General features: G+C 36.5%; 1 protein-coding gene across 2 annotated transcripts in view; it reads left to right on the top strand.

Moving 5' to 3' along the window:
• LOC145293744 (uncharacterized) overlaps nt 1–19,634 on the top strand; it is a 276,588-nt gene that overhangs the window by 220,344 nt on the left and 36,610 nt on the right. For both annotated transcript variants that reach the window (XM_080140219.1, XM_080140221.1), the window contains exons 9-10: nt 7,345–9,774; nt 15,345–17,233. In XM_080140219.1, coding sequence (XP_079996345.1) covers nt 7,345–9,774; nt 15,345–17,233 — 4,319 coding nt within the window. The remainder of the gene's footprint in view (nt 1–7,344; nt 9,775–15,344; nt 17,234–19,634) is intronic.

Here is a 19,634-nt window from a genome sequence, read left to right as displayed (position 1 = left end):
CAATGCACGTTGAGTTGGTCACGTGTGTTGTCGTGTGCCTGCCACAAAGACTACTTGTGTTTATTGTATCGATGTGTATTATGTATTTAACGCCTACGCCAGGAAGATGTGATAAAAGGGTCAAAAAGTGAAATTGAAGCGCCATCGCCATATATGAAAGAGCGTATGATCTTCAAAAAATTTCTGGAGATTCGCTTTGGCATTCTCCGATAGGGGCGCCTCAGGCTATAAACAATAAAATAAACCGCTTTTCATAGGGAGTCAAAGCTTAGGTGGATGGACCTTCTAGAACTGCACAGTTCCAGCAACATACCGTAGTCAACAAGGAGAAAGATATACGAGGTACCTTCAATAAGTTTCCAGACTCTTTTTGTATGGGCACTTTCATTGATCGTGCACACATTAAACATTAGTCCCATTTGAAGTAATCTCCTCCGGTTGCAATGTACTTGTAGAACCGTTCCAACAACTTCTGGAAAACTCAATGGAAGTCATCCTGTGTAAAGGTGATAATGATCATCGTCACATCCGTTTTCCTCTCCTCAGTTGTCTTATACCGACAACCTATAAGGTTTTTCCCTGAGCTTAGTGAATAACCAAAAGTTAGAAGGAGCAAGATCTCGACTGTAAGGAGGATGAAGAACTGTCCTTATGCCCATATTGGTCAACTAGTTAGTGACAAGGATGGAGCACCCTTGCGACTTTTACGCAAATCTTGTGCATTTTTAGTTCCCCACGGATAATTGTGTGACAGTTCCACACTGGGACCAAAATGTACATTTATTGTCTCTCTAGACACACAACGGTCCTTATTTAGCCAATCACCTCTGGATAAACTCTGGTGTTCTAACTTCATTACTCCTCCGACACCTCTCATCATCCCTCACAGACTCCCTGCCTTCATTGACTCTCTCACACCACTAAAAAACTGATGTTCGATTCATGTATGATGGTCCAAAAGCAGTATAAGGCATTCTAAGATGGTCCAAAAGCAGTATAAGGTTTCTGTGGATTTTTTTAAAATTTAAAACAGGTGTTTTTTTATATTGTTTTTTTTTTTAATGTGTCCTGACGTCCAGATTGCATAATCCGGCTTTAGTAGGGTGTATTCCGATTCCTGCTGATGTTTTTTTATTTGAACCTGAAATAATAAAAATTGGTCAGTCATCTCATAAGATGCATGGCAATAACATATTGAATTTTCAAGAGTCTACGACAATTTTAAATACCTGGACAAAAACAAGTCTGGAAACTTATTTGAACACCTCGTATGTGTGTCTATCTATCTATCTATCTATCTATCTATCTATATATATATATATATATATATATATATATATATATATATATATATAACGGGAGACCAGTACCCGCATTAAGCTGGTCTGCAGTTTAACATATTGCTGGCTATCTTGCTCTTGTTTGTTGCTGGATCTCAACATTTTGAATCGAGAGAGAGATTTAACTGTCGTACAAAGCTAAATCTCTGTAACATCATCTTTGTATAGATACTCCCTCAGGCATTTTTTATAAAAAATAATCCTATAGCAATGGAAAAGTTGTGACGCGTGTAGGCTTGAAATGCTGGAAGCATGTAATAATTGATCTGCCATCATTATATGTATCCGTGTGTGTATGTACGTATGTTTATATATGTACATGTGTATGTATGTATGTATATATATATTTGTGTGTTGGTTGAGATTGTCGGACTTACTTCCTCATCTTGTTTGTTAACGTCACAATGTTTCGGCCGTTTTGCCCTCCGGCCTTCATCAGGTGTTTTGTATCGAACTGGGGAACCGTTTGTACGGAGTCTCGAACCCAACCCTTTATTATTATTAGGGGGTACCGTGTTCGGACTCCAGCTAGGCTCTGGGGCATAGTTGCTGATTCTATGTTTTGAATGTTACTTTTTCACTACCTTCGTTCAGGATTGAACTCAGCGCCTTTGGGTAACTGTAAACTTTGATACAACGTCTAGGACCACTCGGCCATATGCCACTTGGACAATTCTTAGTTGGTATCTGCAGTACTTTGGTCTAGAGAGGAATATCTGCAATCAAAATATTATATATGGAGATTACTTGGTTGGAGCGACAATATTATTTTAGTGTTACAAGGCTCTTTCTAAAATTGCAAGACTTTTCGAAACGATTCGAAGATATAAAAACTTGAAGCATAAAATCTTTTATAAAAAATGGTCAGATTAAGCTTCAAATTACCCGCAAAGTATTGCTACGTCGTAAAAAAATAAATCAAATGACATACATACATACATACATGATGATTGAAATGTCTTGTCAGACGAGTGCCACTCCCTCAGAGATTTAAAATCCATGAGCCCAAATGCCTGAGGGAGTATCTATACAAAGATGATGTTACAGAGTCTTAGCTTTGTACGACAGCTAAGTCTCTCTCTCTCGGTTCAAAATGTTGAGATCCAGCAACAAGCAAGAACAAGATAGCCAGCAACAAATTAAACTGCAGACCAGCTTAATGCGGGTACTGGTCTCCCGCTTTGTTTTTTAAATCAGAGATTTGCTTCTCCTAGAAAGGTTGCCTTCACCACGGCTTACGGGAGCCCTCTCCACCCCAATACACATATACACACACACACACACACACAAATATACACTGTGCTAGTTGGCCGTTGACCCAGAAAAAGAGTTCATTCGCCCATAGATACATACATACAGCATGAACATTTTTACCAGAATATCCGGATTTAGCATTAAATGGCACCAAAATGGTTGATATGCCGGAGAGAAAACAACCATTATAATGAATGAAGACAGCTAAAAATAAATTACACGTCAGTTTCTAAGTTATAAATTTAAATAAAATAACACAAAACATCGTCTTTGTTGAGTTTCTGAATTGTGTGTGTGTGTGTGTGTGGGCGTGTGGTGTGAGAGAGAGAGAACCTGACAGAGAAAGAGAATGACGAACTGAGATTGACAGAGATAGAGAGTGACTGATAGTGTGTGTGTGTGTGTGTGAGAGAGAGAGAGAGAAAGAGAGAGAGAGAGAGAGAGAGAGAGAGAGAAAGTGATTAACAGAGCGAGAATGAGGGACAGAAAGAGAGAAAGAGACAGTTCGACAGAGGAGAGGGACAGAGTGATCGACAGAAAGAAAAAGAGAGACTAGAGAGAGAGAGAGAGAGAGAGAGAGAGAGAGAGAGAGAGAGAGAGAGAGAGAGAGAGAGAGAGAGGGGGGACAGAGTGGCCGACAAAGAGAGAGACTGAGTTGCCAACAGAGAAAGACAATGACCAACAGAGAGAGATAGAGAGAGAGAGAGAGGGAAGGAGAGAAAGTGAGTGAATGACAAGGTGAGAGGGACAGTAACTGAGAGAGAGTGTGTGTGTGTGAGAGAGAGAGAGAGAGAGCGTGTCTGACAGTGAGACACTCAGTCACTGACAGAGAGAGAGAGGGGAGGGAGTAGTGGACAGAGAGAGGGAGAGTGACTGTCAGAGCGGAAAAGAGAGAGAGAGATAGAGACACACAGACAGACAGAGATAGGCTGATAGAGAAAGAGAGAGAGATCGACAGAGAGAGAGAGAGAGCAAGAATCACCGATAGAGAAGAAGATAGAGTCCGAGAGAGAGAGAGAGATAGGGAGAGAGAGAGAGAGAGAGAGGGAGAGAGGAGAGAGATAGAGTAAGCGGAAGAGAGAAATTGACCGACAAAGAAAGAGTGACCGACAGAGAGAGAAAGAGAAGTTTAATCGCCGACAGAGAGAGAGAGAGAGAGAGAGAGAGAGAGAGAGAAAGAGAAAGTGGCCTACAGTGAGAAAGAGAGAGGGAGAGGTTTACCAAAACAGTGGTAAATAGAGAGAAATAGAGTGGCTAACAGAGAGAGAGAGAGAGAGAGAGAGAGAAAGAGAGAGAGAGAAAGATTGTCCAACAGCAGATATTGAGAGAGGTAAGATATTAAAAATACTAATTCAGTAATGTACGTAAATTGTAAAAAAAAAATGAAGAAAAACGACAATTTTCGAAATGTAAATAAAATAAAGAAACGCATACGGCAACTACAGCATTTTCAAAACAAGCAATAAATGACACGAGCTAAAAATAAATAACACGCCGCGCTCATTTTTTGGGGTTTGATTTTTAACGGTCAGCTGACATGGTAGAAGAAGAAAATACATGAATTTAACATTTGAAACAGCATTGCTCACAAAACGTTGGTTATATACGTGGTTCAAAGCACAACTCTAAACACTGTTCAACGTTTACTAGTTAATGTAGGTCATATACGCTTGTATATACACTTGAGCGATTCACGCAGGCGTATTTCGCAGTTGAGCGGGTGTCAAGTTTCCCTACTCGCTAGGATTTGTTTATACTTTGTTTATTCTTTAGACTTTGGACTTTGATCACTACAATTCTATTGCTACAGGCAAATTTCAAAGTCCTGTTTTAGAATATTTTCATGCTTGGTAGGTTTCTTTTTTTACAAGAGAGTCGCCACTTATTAAGGCCCAAAGGCCACTCGAGGATAAAGGCTCTGTGCCTAATTATAAAAGTAAGTTCTATGGAAGCTTCTTTCCTAGAACTGCGCGCCTGTGGAACTCTGTTCCATTTTCCCGCTTCCCAGCTGACTACAACTCGGTTGTCTTCAAGTCCAACATAAACAAATTCTTGATGAACAGCCTCCTTAATTATTCCAAGTTACCAAATTTCCAGAAGTCTGTAGATTTATAGTTTTATAAACAATAAATTTTAATTCTTACACATGTTAATTTTAACTAGTCTCTATCTATACCGCGAGACTGCCTTCCAGCTGATTACGACGAAGTAGCTTTCAGATCCAGTGTAAAAAAGTTCTTGCTAAACCGTCGTCTTAAATAATACGATTCTACACAATTGTCACTCCTACCGATTATCATAGTGTCATCTCACCGACCACTTAACACTCATTAACCCTTGTCCTCGTATGGCCGTCAGGTCTTGATAAACGTGATTACCTTGTAAAGAAAAAAATGTAAAACACTGTCTGGTGTATTTATAGGTGTACGATGCGAATGCAGATACCATAAAATTACTGCTAATTTCCGCCCGTCTTAAGAATATAAATACAATGAAATGACTTAAAAATGTATTTAAAAAACCCCCAAACATTCCATCTATTAACGGAATCTATCAAGCCAGTCATACAACAACGTTTCCTCCATCACTGACCCCTCGGTTTTCTGCATTTCTCCAGTTACCCCCTCCGCTTATCTCGGCAGTTGTTTTCAGTCGTCATGTACATACACTTCGCTTGCCACTTTGAAGTAGGGGGCTACTATCAGGGACATAAGTTACAGGGGTATTATGAAGGGAGATGAGTAGCAAGATGCCTGTTCACATTACACTTGAACTTCTGCATGTCAGTACAGTTGGGAAAGCAAAATCTCGGAAACGAGTTCCAAAGTTTAGCAGTTCTGGAGAAGAAACTATTGGAGTAGAAGGCTTTCTTACACCTAGGAATCTCTATTGTGAAGGGGTGTGATTTAGCTGCTTGTCGGTTTGTCTAGAGTTTTCACGTCGAGGGGGTACAAGTGCTTGTAGTTCGTCAGGGCATTAACCATTAAAGTACTTGTAGAACAGGCAGGGGGATGTAACATTTCGTCGATGGGACAGAGGCTGAAGCCTAGATGACAGTTCAGGACCTATCAGGTTGGTGTCTCTCTTTTGAACCATGTCAAGAAGTGAGAGACAAGTAGCAGATGCACCTGCCCAAATGTGACAACAGTACTCCATACATGGGCGAATGGTGGCCTTATAGAAGTACAGGATACCTTCAGGCGTAAGTAGTTTTCTAGCACGGTAGAGAGAGCCTACCTGTGTGTGTCCATTTACCCCCTACTCACTTAAAACAAAATTCATAGCAATCATAAAGTGATATAAAACCGAGAAGGTAAAGAAGAACAGCTTTTATTGTTAGGACGTGTTTAGGCGTGAGATTTTGTATAAAACTGATATTATACATTCGTATCACAAAAAAATAAATGACGTGAATTTTTTTTTTACGTTTCTTAGGCATCACACAATTTGATATCTTATTTGGAAATCATCAGTTACTTCGATTATTTACCCCCAAATATATAATCTTTTTGCCCTAGGAGTAAATTTACCCCTTATTGAGCATCTCTACATTAAATGCACATGGGGCGCGTACGCAGACTCCCACAGTATTACTGTAAAAGACATACATTTCGGAGTTATAATTTTAAATAAAATAACACAAAACATCGTTCGTGTTGCTGATGCATAAAATGCGTGAACTAAGACCCCCACGATATAATTGTAAAAAGTAAACGATAAAAAATGCTCTAGTATAAATAAAATAAAATAAAGAAACGCATAGCCCGGCATTATTGCTTTAAAACAACCAATGGATGATTGAGGTAAAAATAAACACCACGTCACGCTCATTTTCTTGATTTGATTTTTCGACGGTCAGCATGACTCAGCAAATGTTACAAAGTTCAAAGTACAATCCTAGACAATGTCCAACATGTAGGTCATTAACTGTTTATACACTTGGACGATACGCGCTGGCGTGTTTCACAGTTGAGCGGGTGTCAGGTTTCTCTACTCGCTGGGAGCTGTTTACCGCCTGTTTATTCTTATACAATGGGCTTTGGCTTCATGTTTCAAAGTTTAATTTTTGAATATGTTAATGTTTGACAGATATTGTAGATTTATAATTGTATAAACAATCGAATCTTCGAACACATGTGAGTGTATATATCATAGACGTTTTAATTTGTAGTTGAGACGGGTGTCAAATTTGTTTACCGTTTATGTATCGCGAAGTAAAAAAAAAAAGCAAACACTTGCTAAGCGTTATACACATATGCATACGCACATACACATCCCTCCCTCACACACACACGCACGCACACACACGCATATATATATAAACATATATATGTATTTACATATATAATTTCTAGATATATATTTATTTATAAACATACGTCCATACATTTACACACTCATACGCACACACGCTCGTATATATATCAGTACATATTCTTACAAACGCTCAGCTATATAAACTGATCGTCGAAGCATCTCTTGTGAGCATTACTATTCCAAATTAGCGTGAGGAGCTGCGTTTAAATTTGTTGTCCGTGAAGGTAAATATTCTTCCTTTTTTCACTGTATTAAGCTATGTATATATATTTTTTTAATTTTTACTTCTTATTTATTAACTATGAACTATCACAGCCGTGTTTCAACTAGTATATATATATATATATATATATATATATATATATATATATATAATTAAGCACAATTATTTCTGTTTTTATTCATTTTATTTTTATTTTTCCTCCCGTTATAGATTGAAAACAAACAAACCAAACTGTCGCATCAGCATCTGTCGGACTCCCCACATCAGCAAACAGCATCCACCCTCTCTTTAGTGCCAGCATATTTTGGAGAAACACGCCACACAGAGATGAAGGCGCAAACAGGTCAAACAGAAAAACCCATGTTACCACAAATGAGACCATCCGCTTTCAGCGCAGAGAAAGGTGAAGTAGAACCAAGTGCTCACGTAGCGCCCTCTATAACCGGCGGCTCCTTTTTGGAAAGCGGCCAAGGTGAGAATAGTATCATTACAACGCAAGTGATGATTAAAGAGAGTGATTCGAAAACAGCCACGCCGCCCTTTCGATCATTAGTTCGCTCTTTTTCTTTTCACTCTGATATTGGAAAAACACTCTTGGAGAATGATTTATCACCTAGAAGCAACAATGAGCCGTATCGAAGCCCCGTAAACACGCGTATTCACCCCCATTCCATAAAATCGATGATTACAAGGCCAATCCATCAAGACGAAATAATACCTAACGATACTGATTTTAGAACGTCTCCGTCTTTATTTTCGAGACCGGAGTCATTGCTGGGGTCAATGGTCTGGTCTGACATCTATAATGATGTTACAAGCACAGATCTGAGACCACCATATTCCTCACCCAGTATATCTGATATGTTAAAGTCTATGAAGCATGTCGGGGATTCTGTTGAAAGTGGAGTAAGCCATACCGAGAACGTTGAGGTTTCCCAAAGGACGCAAGAAGCGGTAAAACAATCGGACGATGGTAAGCGTAACTCGAACCTCGGACAGAAGGGAACTCCACTAACTACAAAAGATAGTAAAGACGGGATGTATTCGTTCAAAAAGGTAATCATTAAAAATGACGGCGAAGGCGCTGCTATTAATGAAGTACACATGGTCACGGAGAAAAACGATCATTTGGAATCGACTGTTTCTTTATCACCATCACCAACGAATATCCGGTCATCTAAAATTGGTCCACACTCACTTAGTGACAAAAAAGCACAACATACTATAATAAACAGCAAAACATGTATGACGTCACACTTAGAAGGCGGCCAACCCTCCCGACTCCGAGTAAACGCTCCTCCTACCAATCCACCTGTAGTTGAAATAGAGCAGTTCCCCAACACAAAATCTCCTGGCGTAAACGCTCAGAATGGAGAACAAATAGTCGATGCAAATAAAACTGGAAAAGACCATGCATCACAATCAGAGATTTCGAAACAGACAACTGGAAACCGAAACGAAAGCGAGGCTACTGAGAAAAAGATGACGAATATCGTAACTTCAAAAGCGGACGATTCAGCCGTCGACTCACCCTCGAGTTTAGGAGCCGCATCAATGACTTCCAGAAAGATCGACATCCTTTGTATCGAAATCGGCGAGCTTAAGAAGAAGGTTATGGCTATGGAGACCGGAAGGACATCATTGGAGGATCTAAACAGAACGTTTCAGAGCACCATGGATTCCAACCAACAAATCGCGAATCATTCTAGTGGTGGACAGCGTAGCAGAGAATTAGGTCGAGGAAGTTTCTCAAAGAGAAGATCCCAGAGTCAGGATTCTATGTCAGAAAGTATGAACCAAAGTTTTCCGCCAACCGCAAACAGTCTGTTAGATTTCGAAAGAAATGAGTTAAGAAAGCACTCCTTTCTTTCTATGCCAGCTGATCTCACTGTTAATTGTCAGAAAGAAAGTGGTAACTCTTTAAAAACTAAAGAAACGGTAACCAGTTCGGATTCTCCAACCAGTACTGTTCTCTCGGATTCTTCCAAAGAAAAGAAGGAACATTTATGGAAATGCGGAAACAAAGAGACGGATGAGGTGGTGGATAAAAGAAAACCACTTTTTATGGAACGACCTATGAACACTCAGAATAGGAATGATTTTTTTAATTTTGCGAAGCCTGTTGGGCGAGCGCCGAAATCACCATTGGTGGCAATGAAAGCAAACCATGAAGACTTCGCGGACAATAAAAAAGGCAGTATACACCAGCTCAATACCGAAGATCAGACGGATTCTTTTAATAAGAGTTTCACACACAAAAGCGAAGGTTTCTCACTCGATACTCCGTCAGATCCTTTACTCGAGCTTGACAAAGAAAACAGAGAAATAGACGATATGTTGTTTGGATGCGCGCCAGAACGTAACCTGAGCGTAAGCCGCATGTGCGCCATCATGAGACAGCTAAAGCAGGAAAATAACAGCTTAAAAGATCGCTTGCAGCAGGAGATAATCAAGATGAAAATGTTGGACGAGGACCTGCAAGGCACGCAGAACCAAAGCCACAACCAGTGCGAACAGGACTCGGAGCGGACGGGGTTCGAACTGAGCATACAGCAGAACCAGACCCGCTTACAGCAAGAAAACGTCGAACTCAGAGAAAGGTTGCGAATTGCAGAAGAATTAAATGAACAATTGAAAGCGGTAAGTTCACATTTAATATAGTACATACAGTACGTGCTTACTGGGAGCAAATATTTGTACATTATATATATATATATATATATATATATATATATATATATATATATATATATATATATATATATATATAACTACTTCATTTACTTAGATAAAATTAATATACGAAAGTATAAATTTATGCGGAAACTTCAAGTATTTACCTATATATATATATATATATATATATATATATATATATATATATATATATATATATATATATATGTATATATATACTAGCATTTTAGCCTGGCGCTACCCGGGTGTTTGAAGGTGTATGTTAAGCAAAAAAAAAAAAAAAAAAAGAAAAAAAGCGGTCATTTTTTTTAAATTTGACCCCTATTATGACCCCCTTAACATTTATTGTTTTTGGCTCAAATCAAATTATTAAGTTAGATCCATGTCCAAGGAACCTATATATCAAATTTTCGAGTATGTAGACTACAAATCGACAGAGTTATTGCGTAGGGAATTGTACACACACAGACACACAGACGGACAGATACACAGACAAACAGTTACACAGAATTGTTCACTTATATATATATATATATATATATATATATATTATTTTTTTTTATCCAACATTTGAAACATATGTAACCAAACAGATAAAACGCTAATACAAAATAAAACACATATTTGCTCTGCAATAGTTTTGAGCAGTCTCTTTAGGTTTTTACTAATTACCAGTTTAACATATATATATATATATATATATATATATATATATATATATATATATATATATATATATATATATATATATATATAGTAGCGTCCGATAATTTTTTTAATGCCTTCTAACTTTATCTATGAAAAAGGAAAAAAATATTTGGTGAATATTCCAATGTTTGATAATGGTAGTTAAATAAAAAAAATAATTAAAAAAAAATTTTTTATTATTTTTATTATCTTAGTTTTTTTTTGACATATAAATAAATTTAATTAAATTATAGGCGTCCAAAAGTTAAGGAAGGGGAAAATTATTAATGAAAAGATAAAGAATCCTTTCAGTATTTAGTGAAACACCCCTTGTTTACAATCACACTATGGCACCTTTTGCTGCAAAATAGTTATAGGTGAGATGTTATAGGTGAGATGTTATAGGTGAGATATTATTCCAGATTTTTTTTATACATTCCCATAAATCATAAAGAATTTGTTTTTTTTTTCTATGATCTTATCACCAATAATTTTCACTACATTTTCAATCGGATTCAGGTCGGGGCTCCGTGTTGGCCAATCCATAACGCAAATATTGGATCTATTTAGCTCTGCTAAAAATTTTTTGCTTAATGGCACGCTGCGTTGTCTTGTATAAAGATATCAGAATCAGAAAGATTAGGAAACACATGTTTTCTAATAAATTCTCTGCATATTCGAGTATTAACTTTCCCATGAATCCTCACAAGGGGGTCAGTTTCTTTTGAAGATATCATGCCCATACCATTATACTGCCCCCTCCTATTTTACTGTACTTTTAACACACTTAGGGGGACGGTCTTTCTCCATTTTTTCTTCTGAAAAGTGGTCTTTTGTCTGGTCCGAAAAGATTTAATTTAAATTCATCACTAAAATGAACCTTTTCCCATTTTTTTCCCCAAAACAAGTTTTTTCGGCGAATAACAACCTGGCCTTTTTTATTTTTAATATAAATTAAAGGCTTTGAGCGTGGACTTCTTGAAAATAATCCGACTTCGTTTAATTTTCGTGAGTTCGTGTGTCGGGAAACTTTTGTCCAGTTTCGGATGTAAAATCCCGGGATATCGAAGCCGCAATTTTAAAATTTTAAAACGATCAGAACAAGATGATCGAGTGATTTTTTCTATCCTCCCTCTTAGTTGTTATTTGGGGTCAGCCTGATTTTATCTTTTCAGTCAATCGTAAACTTTTTTTTTCTATTTTCAATAACCCGAAAAACAACGCTTTTAGACCGTTTCAGTATTTTAACACTCTCCGCTACGGACTTTTTTTCATCATGATGGTCACAAATAAGCTCATTCTCTTGTATAGATAGTTTTTTTCGAATATTCGGAGTCGCCATTTTGAAAAGTTGTTATTAAAATTGCTCAAGTTTGTATTAATTTTCCGCGTTCCTTAACTGTTGGACGCCTGCAATTTAATTAACTTTATTTATATGTAAAAATCTAATATGTATTCAAAATAATAAATAAAATTTTATTTTTATTTTTTTTATTTAACTACCATTATTAAACATTGGAAAATACACAAAATAATTTATTTTCCTTTTTCATAAATAAAGTCTGTAGCCATTAAAAAAATGATCAACCGTTCCTTATTATTTGGAGGCTACTATATATATATATATATATATATATATATATATATATATATATATATATATATGTGTGTGTGTATGTATATATATATATATATATATATATATATGTGTGTGTGTATGTATATATATATATATATGTATAATATTATTGTATCGATCAGTTTGATAGATGTAAATCCAATGAAAATCGCGATTATTTTCGGATCTAATGAAGTGTTATGCTTGATATTGGATCCACTGAAACATGTATGCACATATGTAACCAATAATGTTTGTGTAACAACAGACTATATATATATATATATATATATATATATATATATATATATATAAATATATGTATATAATCTCTCACATTCTGAAAATTTTCTCTATCTGTCTGTCTGTCTGTCTGTCTGTCTCTGTCTCTGTCTCTGTCTCTCCCTCTCTCTCTCTCTCTATATATATATATATATATATATACTGTTTATATAGCATTTTTTCAATGAATATCAATAATTTAAAAATTAATTTTAAATAAATATTTATTTAGCGCTTATGTCGACAGAAACTCAAATCGAAAGGGAATAACCAGCTTAGATATACCTGCAAGCGCCCGGCGAAGTTAATCCCGAAAATGATAAAAAAAGCAATTTAATTAATGAACATAAAATATATATAAAAAATTTTAAGTAACAAAATAAACTTATTAATTAACGTAAACAAAACAACCTGTTACAATGAAACAATGTTAATTAATCAATAAAAAAAATGAAATACACTTATTAAAAATGAAAATAAAAAAAAATATATGTACAGTATAAATACTTCAAAATCTCCTTAATCTTAACTAAATTAAAGAAAAACAAATTTCTTATATTTAAATCAATGTTTTTGGTCTCATGCCAAAAGGCACATCCGAAAATTAATGTCAGGTATGTGATATGTTTTTTTGTTTGTTTGTTAATTAACAAGTTTATTTAATTTTTGTTTTTGATTAATTACCACCGTTCTATTGTAACAACTCCTTTCTTTTCGATTTTGACCCTTTACTATAGAGAAAGGTTCAAATACCTTATATATCAAGTTTCAAGTCATATTCAGATAGGAGTTTGATAGAGATGCACCGTACGCACACATACAAGGTCACACATGCACATACACACGCGTGCACACGCGCACACGCATATACACACACATAGTAGGCCGCATATTATCTTTTTTACATCTTTATATTCAAAACGCTTCGGCCGATGTAACCCATAACCTTTATCAGGTGCGTTTTTTTAAAAACTTGGTTGGTTGGTTGTTTTTGTTTTACGGCATATAAACCCTTTTCGGGTTATTTAATGCCGAATCCAAAGATTTTCAAGAAAAATTTTTTTTAATAGAATATATTTGTTGTTTTCACGTCGGTTTCTATTCAACCCATAGTTGGAACCCTAACAGGTACTACCACTCCGGGTCAGAGTGGACCTGGGTGCAATGATAATTAAAGGGTGGCTCCACACTCCCCAAAGCCCACAAACTGGGGCCTCACCACTGGATATAGTTTAAGGTCATATCCAGGACCCCCATTGAGGGACTTTTACCCTCTGCAAGGGGGGCAGTCGGCGTATTCTAATGCCCCACCGACAGGGCCTTAAAACTTGGACTGAACCTTTAAAGTTCGGTCCTTATTACACGCGATACTAACATCGAATAGCATAAAACATTAACTTCTCGACCCGATAATGGCAAACGAAATGAGAACAATATACCGCCGGGAATTAACTAAAGAATTCAGTTTAAAATTCCATGTATGTAGCTTAATTCTGGGGGGGGGGGGAAAGTTGCATGAGGATGGTAGGGGGTCACATCGGCCGAAACACTGTGAATATGACAACGAAGATGACAATAGAAGCTCAAGTAATTGGAATGATTCAAATTCTCAACCATTGCCTTGAACATTCGGAAACATAAAATGTTTATAATTTCTTTTGCTAAATAATGTGAAAAGCAACAGCAGCAGCATCAACAACAACAAGAAGAACAGCAACTACTACTACTACTACTACTACTACTACTACTACTACTACTACCTATTATGTGCTATTCCCATCAGTCTCATTCGCCATTAAATCCCCCACCACACAGAAAGTGTTTTCTAGTGCCGATTGGTTTAGTTGTTTTGTTTTACGGCATATCAACCCTTTTCGCGTTATTTAATGTCGAATCCACTAATTTTGAAAATAAGTTTTTACGTTTCAAGTTGTTTATATTTTTAAATGTTTGTTTATGGTTTTTAGTTAGTTTGTTTGTTTTTTGTTTACGGCATATCAATCTTTTTGTCGAATCAGTTAGTTTTTGAGAAGAGATTTTACGCTTCAGGTTCTTTTAATCTTAAAATTATTATTCATGATTTTAGCTTGGTTATTTTGTCTTATGGCATGTCAAACCTTTTTCGACTGCAATCATTTTCGGGGGGGGGGGATTATTCCCCCAAGTTCTTTCTTTTTTTTTTTTTTCGCGCTGTTTAGTTTGGTTTGGATTATAGAGAAACTTTGTTGCATCATTCCCCCTCCCCCCTTTTTTTTTTGCATTTAGCTTTGCAGAACATGATTTAGTTTTGCAAAGGGAAGATAAAAAAACAATAACATTAATGTTTGGTGCATTTAAGCCAAGAAGCCGACATCTTCAGATAACCTGATCTGGTAGCACCAGAAAGACAATGAAGAAATCTTAGAATTCAAACTGATTTTTTTGTTCATTTCCTATGCTTTAATATTAATATTTATTAGTCTTTCGTATTAATCGAATGATCAAAACTGATTCTTTTCCTTTTTCTTTTAACTTTCATTTTCTCTCCATTTTCTTTCGTACTTATACTACTCATACTACTACTACTACTACAACTACTACTACTACTGCAAATACTACTACAACAATTACTATTGCTAATATTACTACCACTGCAACTACTACTACTGAAACTACTACTACTACCGCAACTACTAGTGAAACTATTACTACTGCTGCTCTTACTGTTGCAACTGCTACTATAGCTGCTACTACTATTGATAGGACTACGATTACTACTAATTTGAATGAATTACTTCTCTTTGATTAATAACAAGAGTGATGGCAGCGTTAAGGTTGTGTTAAATCCAAATCATTATACATATTTCATTTTTGTTTAAGTCTGAAATATTTTTTTTCCATCTTATTTTTCTATTTTGTAATTTTGTTTTAATTTTCCCCTTTCCAGGACGTGCTAAGCCTTCAGCAGTACAAGACGGAAATTCAGAGCGCGCAACAAAAACTTCGAGAAAAGTTTATCCAAGCTGAAATGGACAAGAGGAGACTCTCAGAAGAACTAAATTTGCTATGGCGCCAACGCAAAGCTCTACGCCAGTCAAACTATGAAGCAGGAACCAAGAAAACAAGATCAACGGACACCGAAGATGTAAGCTCGCCCTCCAAGACAAAAGCGAGTCTCGTGGAAGGTGCGTTTTCAAACAGGCTGCACCAAACAGAAAGAAAAAGCAGTTCGCCCTTAACCAGCAGCCCCGCCGGACAGAAGTTGCCAGTGGCACCGTTTCCAGTGAGCCCAGTTTTTAGTAACAATACAGAGAATCAAAGCCCGGACTGCATGTTTAACAGACACGGTTTCGGGATCTTCTATCCTGAAACCCCGAAGACGTATCGAACAATTTCTCATCTGGAAAGAGATAGGAATTGCTTAACTTCAAAGAAACGCCACTCTTCAGGCGTTTCACTTCCTAGAAGAATTTACTCTATGGATTCGGATCTAGAATTAGAGGAACTCTTGGACGTGGTAGAAGGTAATAGTATCGCTTACGGAGAGGACTTTGACGACGACAGCGATGACTTCGATAAAGATGCCATCCAGCTGCAAAAGAGGTCACGTCTTTACTGGAGCGACGAAGACCTTAGTCGGCGTTCGAAGAATGAATCGGTCAGCTTCAGATCGGCTGAAAATCTAGATCAAAACTGCCGCAGTTCCAGCGACCTTCACCTTTCGCAAACAACGGCGATGACCCCTCAAAACGGCGGCCGACGTCGGATGAACAACGTGACTTTTAATCTTTCAAACAGTGTAGATCACGTGCCCTCGAGACAAGGATCCAGCCTTAGAGGGATATTGAAGAAGACGAGCTCTCTCAACCAATGCAACACAAAGAGTTCAGTAGAAGACACGAAGAGCCAAACGTCAACAAGGTCGAAAACCCCTTTTAGCCAAGGAGCACATTACCATTCTTCAGAGGATTTATTCATGGAAAAATCACAGCAGGATTTCTTAAAACCTCCCAATTTCAATAAGTCAAACCCGGTAAAAGTAAAATTGACGCCTGGAATCGGTAAACGATGGTCATCCCACGAGTCTTTAAATTCCAAATATCCAAGACAAAAAGACGTTGATGAATTCAGTTGCGCAAACATATTTAAAAGTCCGCCAGTAAACGCCAACGATATCAATTTTAGCTTCAACGACCAGATTTTTGACAGTCTTGAATTCCAGCAGCAAAACAAGCAGAGCAGAACTCATTATACAAACACCAGCTTTATCGAAAACTATGCCTTATTCTGTCACCCGATGCGGGAAGATGCCTCGACTGGTTTTCCGGAATCGACACCATTGTTTGGAGATCCTAAAAACTCAATGTGGTCATTTACGCCTTACAACTTTTATATGGAAGCATTTTCAAAGCACTTGAACGGCCAAAACAGATGCACAAAAGATGCGAAACGAAATAATTTTCCCTCTTTTACGAACTTTTACAAAACAACAACGAAAGAAAAATCATCGAGTGATGTTAATGCACACTCAAATGTACAAGAATCGACACTGCCCGAGAATTCATCCCCGGTGAAAAACGACGCTGAAGCAAACAGCGTCGGTAGATCTACACCGGCCAACACTGGTCCATCGACAAATTCTGCAGGATCGGATAGGAACCAGAAATTCAGTTCTGTTTTGTCACCGGAACAAGTGCAGTTTTCGCCGCCGACAGAGGCTGAGCGTCAAGCTATTGTCCGTAATTTATGCTCGGTGTTCGAAAACAGTGACCTGTCCATTGACGGATCCGAACCTGGATCTGCAAAAAAGTCGAGGACCTGGCATGATCTTGACAAGTAAGCAACCCTATTCCTTAAATCTTGTGCTAAGGCCGCCAAATTTATTGGCAACGGAAATATGGTTTATCCATTGTTTGTTAATCCATTATTCTGATATTACGTTGGTTTTATTTATTTTCATAAAATGGGGTTCTTAGATTTGATGAAAATGTTCACAAAGATTTTATACACGAACACTAAAAAATTGACTACGACAGAAGTGTAGGGGAATAGAGTTTTCTCACAGCATCCCAAGCATCCCAAATGAGATGTCTTTGCAGACCACATGTCATTCATAAATGTTCACTCAGATCTGTGAATTGTTCCTCACACTGTGCACGATAGTCTTACATCAATGGGTAACACAGTTTTTAGTTATTTTTTTATGTAAATCGCACCAGAAAAGACATGAAGCCACTTGTATAAAGAAACCGAAATTAAATGAAAATACTTCTTCAAGGTAAAAAAAAAAAAACACCGACAAATGTTACATGGATAGATTCTGACACAGAAAACAACAATACTTTCCCCTTTGTCAGAAACATCGCTCATGGAATATGAGAATTAAAGTACAAAATAAGGAAAGCAAAGATTACGCTTATATACACACGCACACACGCATGTATATACTCTGTTGATTCTCATTATATATGCATATCTACACACACGCACACACACACACACACACACATATATATATATATATATATATATATATATATATATACATACATATACTATTAACTGTCATTAATAAAACGGTTAATTTAATCAATGGAGATAGAAATAGAGATATTTGTGCTAGCAGCGACTATATATATATATGTATATATATATATATATAATCATATATGTATGTAATCATATATATATACTCATATATATAGCATATATATCAATATATGTACACACATATATATATATATATGATTATATATATATATATATATATATATATATACATTACTATATAGATATGGTTGGAAACATAGCCGTTGCTAGCAGAAAATATCTTTGTTTATTTACCTCTTTATCCATTAAATTAACTGTTTAATTAATGAGAGAATCAATACAAAAGCAGCGTGATACATACCGTATTGTCAGAAATACATTGAAATCATTACTGTGACACAGGTTTTTCGTATTTGCTGCTCAACGCACTTCCGAGGAGATCAGAGTTACAGCGCTTATAACAGTGTGAACAAAAGAGTTATCACAGATCCTAGAGGTTATGTTATTTACGGAACCCCCCTTATCCATCTACCTCTAACGGCTTGTTGTTTAAGCGGTTAAAGATGAAGCCTGTGTTAGGTGAGCCATCTTCTGGAGGGAGGGTTTCGAAGCCTGTGTGAGTTTCATTTTTCACTTTGTTGTTCTCTTTATTTATATCCCAGCCCCGTGGATTCGCGTAACCGTTTATTTAATGGTATTACATACGCAAATGGTGACGTCAACAATACAGACTATCCGATGCGTGATATTTTGTATATGTGCAAAGGTTTCTATATATTAAACTAGAAGCGATTGAGCAGACACTATGACGCAGGACGCTGTGCAAACATATTATCCGTTCCAGGACACGTTCGTTACATTATTGCGATGTTATTGTTACATTACACTGTACGGTACTCATGCAATTATTTTCCCGTACTGAAATAATAACGTTATTATTTAGAAAGACACTCTTAATATGGGGAGGGTGTTTTGTAACTATTCTGTACTTGCACCTAACGATTTAACAATATAAAAGACAAACTAAAAGATAACGTAAAACTTGAATCTAACTTGAAAATACTATTAAAAATAGCGCAGTATAGTAAGTACATGAGCACCCAATTGACTATTTTTCTGAGCGCACCTCATCGCTCATTTCACAAATCGTATCAAATTTATGATTTATGTTGTTAAATGATGTAAATTAAATTACACACTGGTCAATTAAAACGCTTTATTTGCTTTAAAAAATTAACATGTTTCTTTCTTTTTTTATATTATTATTATTATTATTATTATTATTATTATTATTATTATTATTATTATTATTTTTGAATTTTTGAGCTGGTGAGTAATAATTTATATTACTTAAATTATTCTGAATATTGTTTTCATCTTGGGTGTTATTTTCTGCAAGGACCCATGGCGTAACCGATAAAGTACTCGGTAAAATTCAGTTCCAAGTGACACTCCTCTGTAAGTTGAAGTTTCAATCCTAAGTGCAGGTGATATTAAGAAAAACATTGTAAGATCCCTGTTATGCCCGAGGGAACAGAAGCATGTTACCCCTAGGTTCCGTTCTAAATTTCATACAGATTTCTCAGTTAGAGGGAAGCATTCTTGAGTTAAGAAGGCCATAGGTTACATCAGTCATAAGGTTGTTAGAATAGCACACAAAATGAAAAAAGTAGTCTGAATTATACAA

The sequence above is a fragment of the Euprymna scolopes genome, chromosome 15 (assembly GCF_053919585.1).
Source record: "Euprymna scolopes isolate OS-2025 chromosome 15, ASM5391958v1, whole genome shotgun sequence".
In the NCBI taxonomy this organism is placed as follows: Eukaryota; Metazoa; Mollusca; class Cephalopoda; order Sepiida; family Sepiolidae; genus Euprymna; species Euprymna scolopes.
This window is presented reverse-complemented; position numbering and strand designations above follow the sequence as displayed.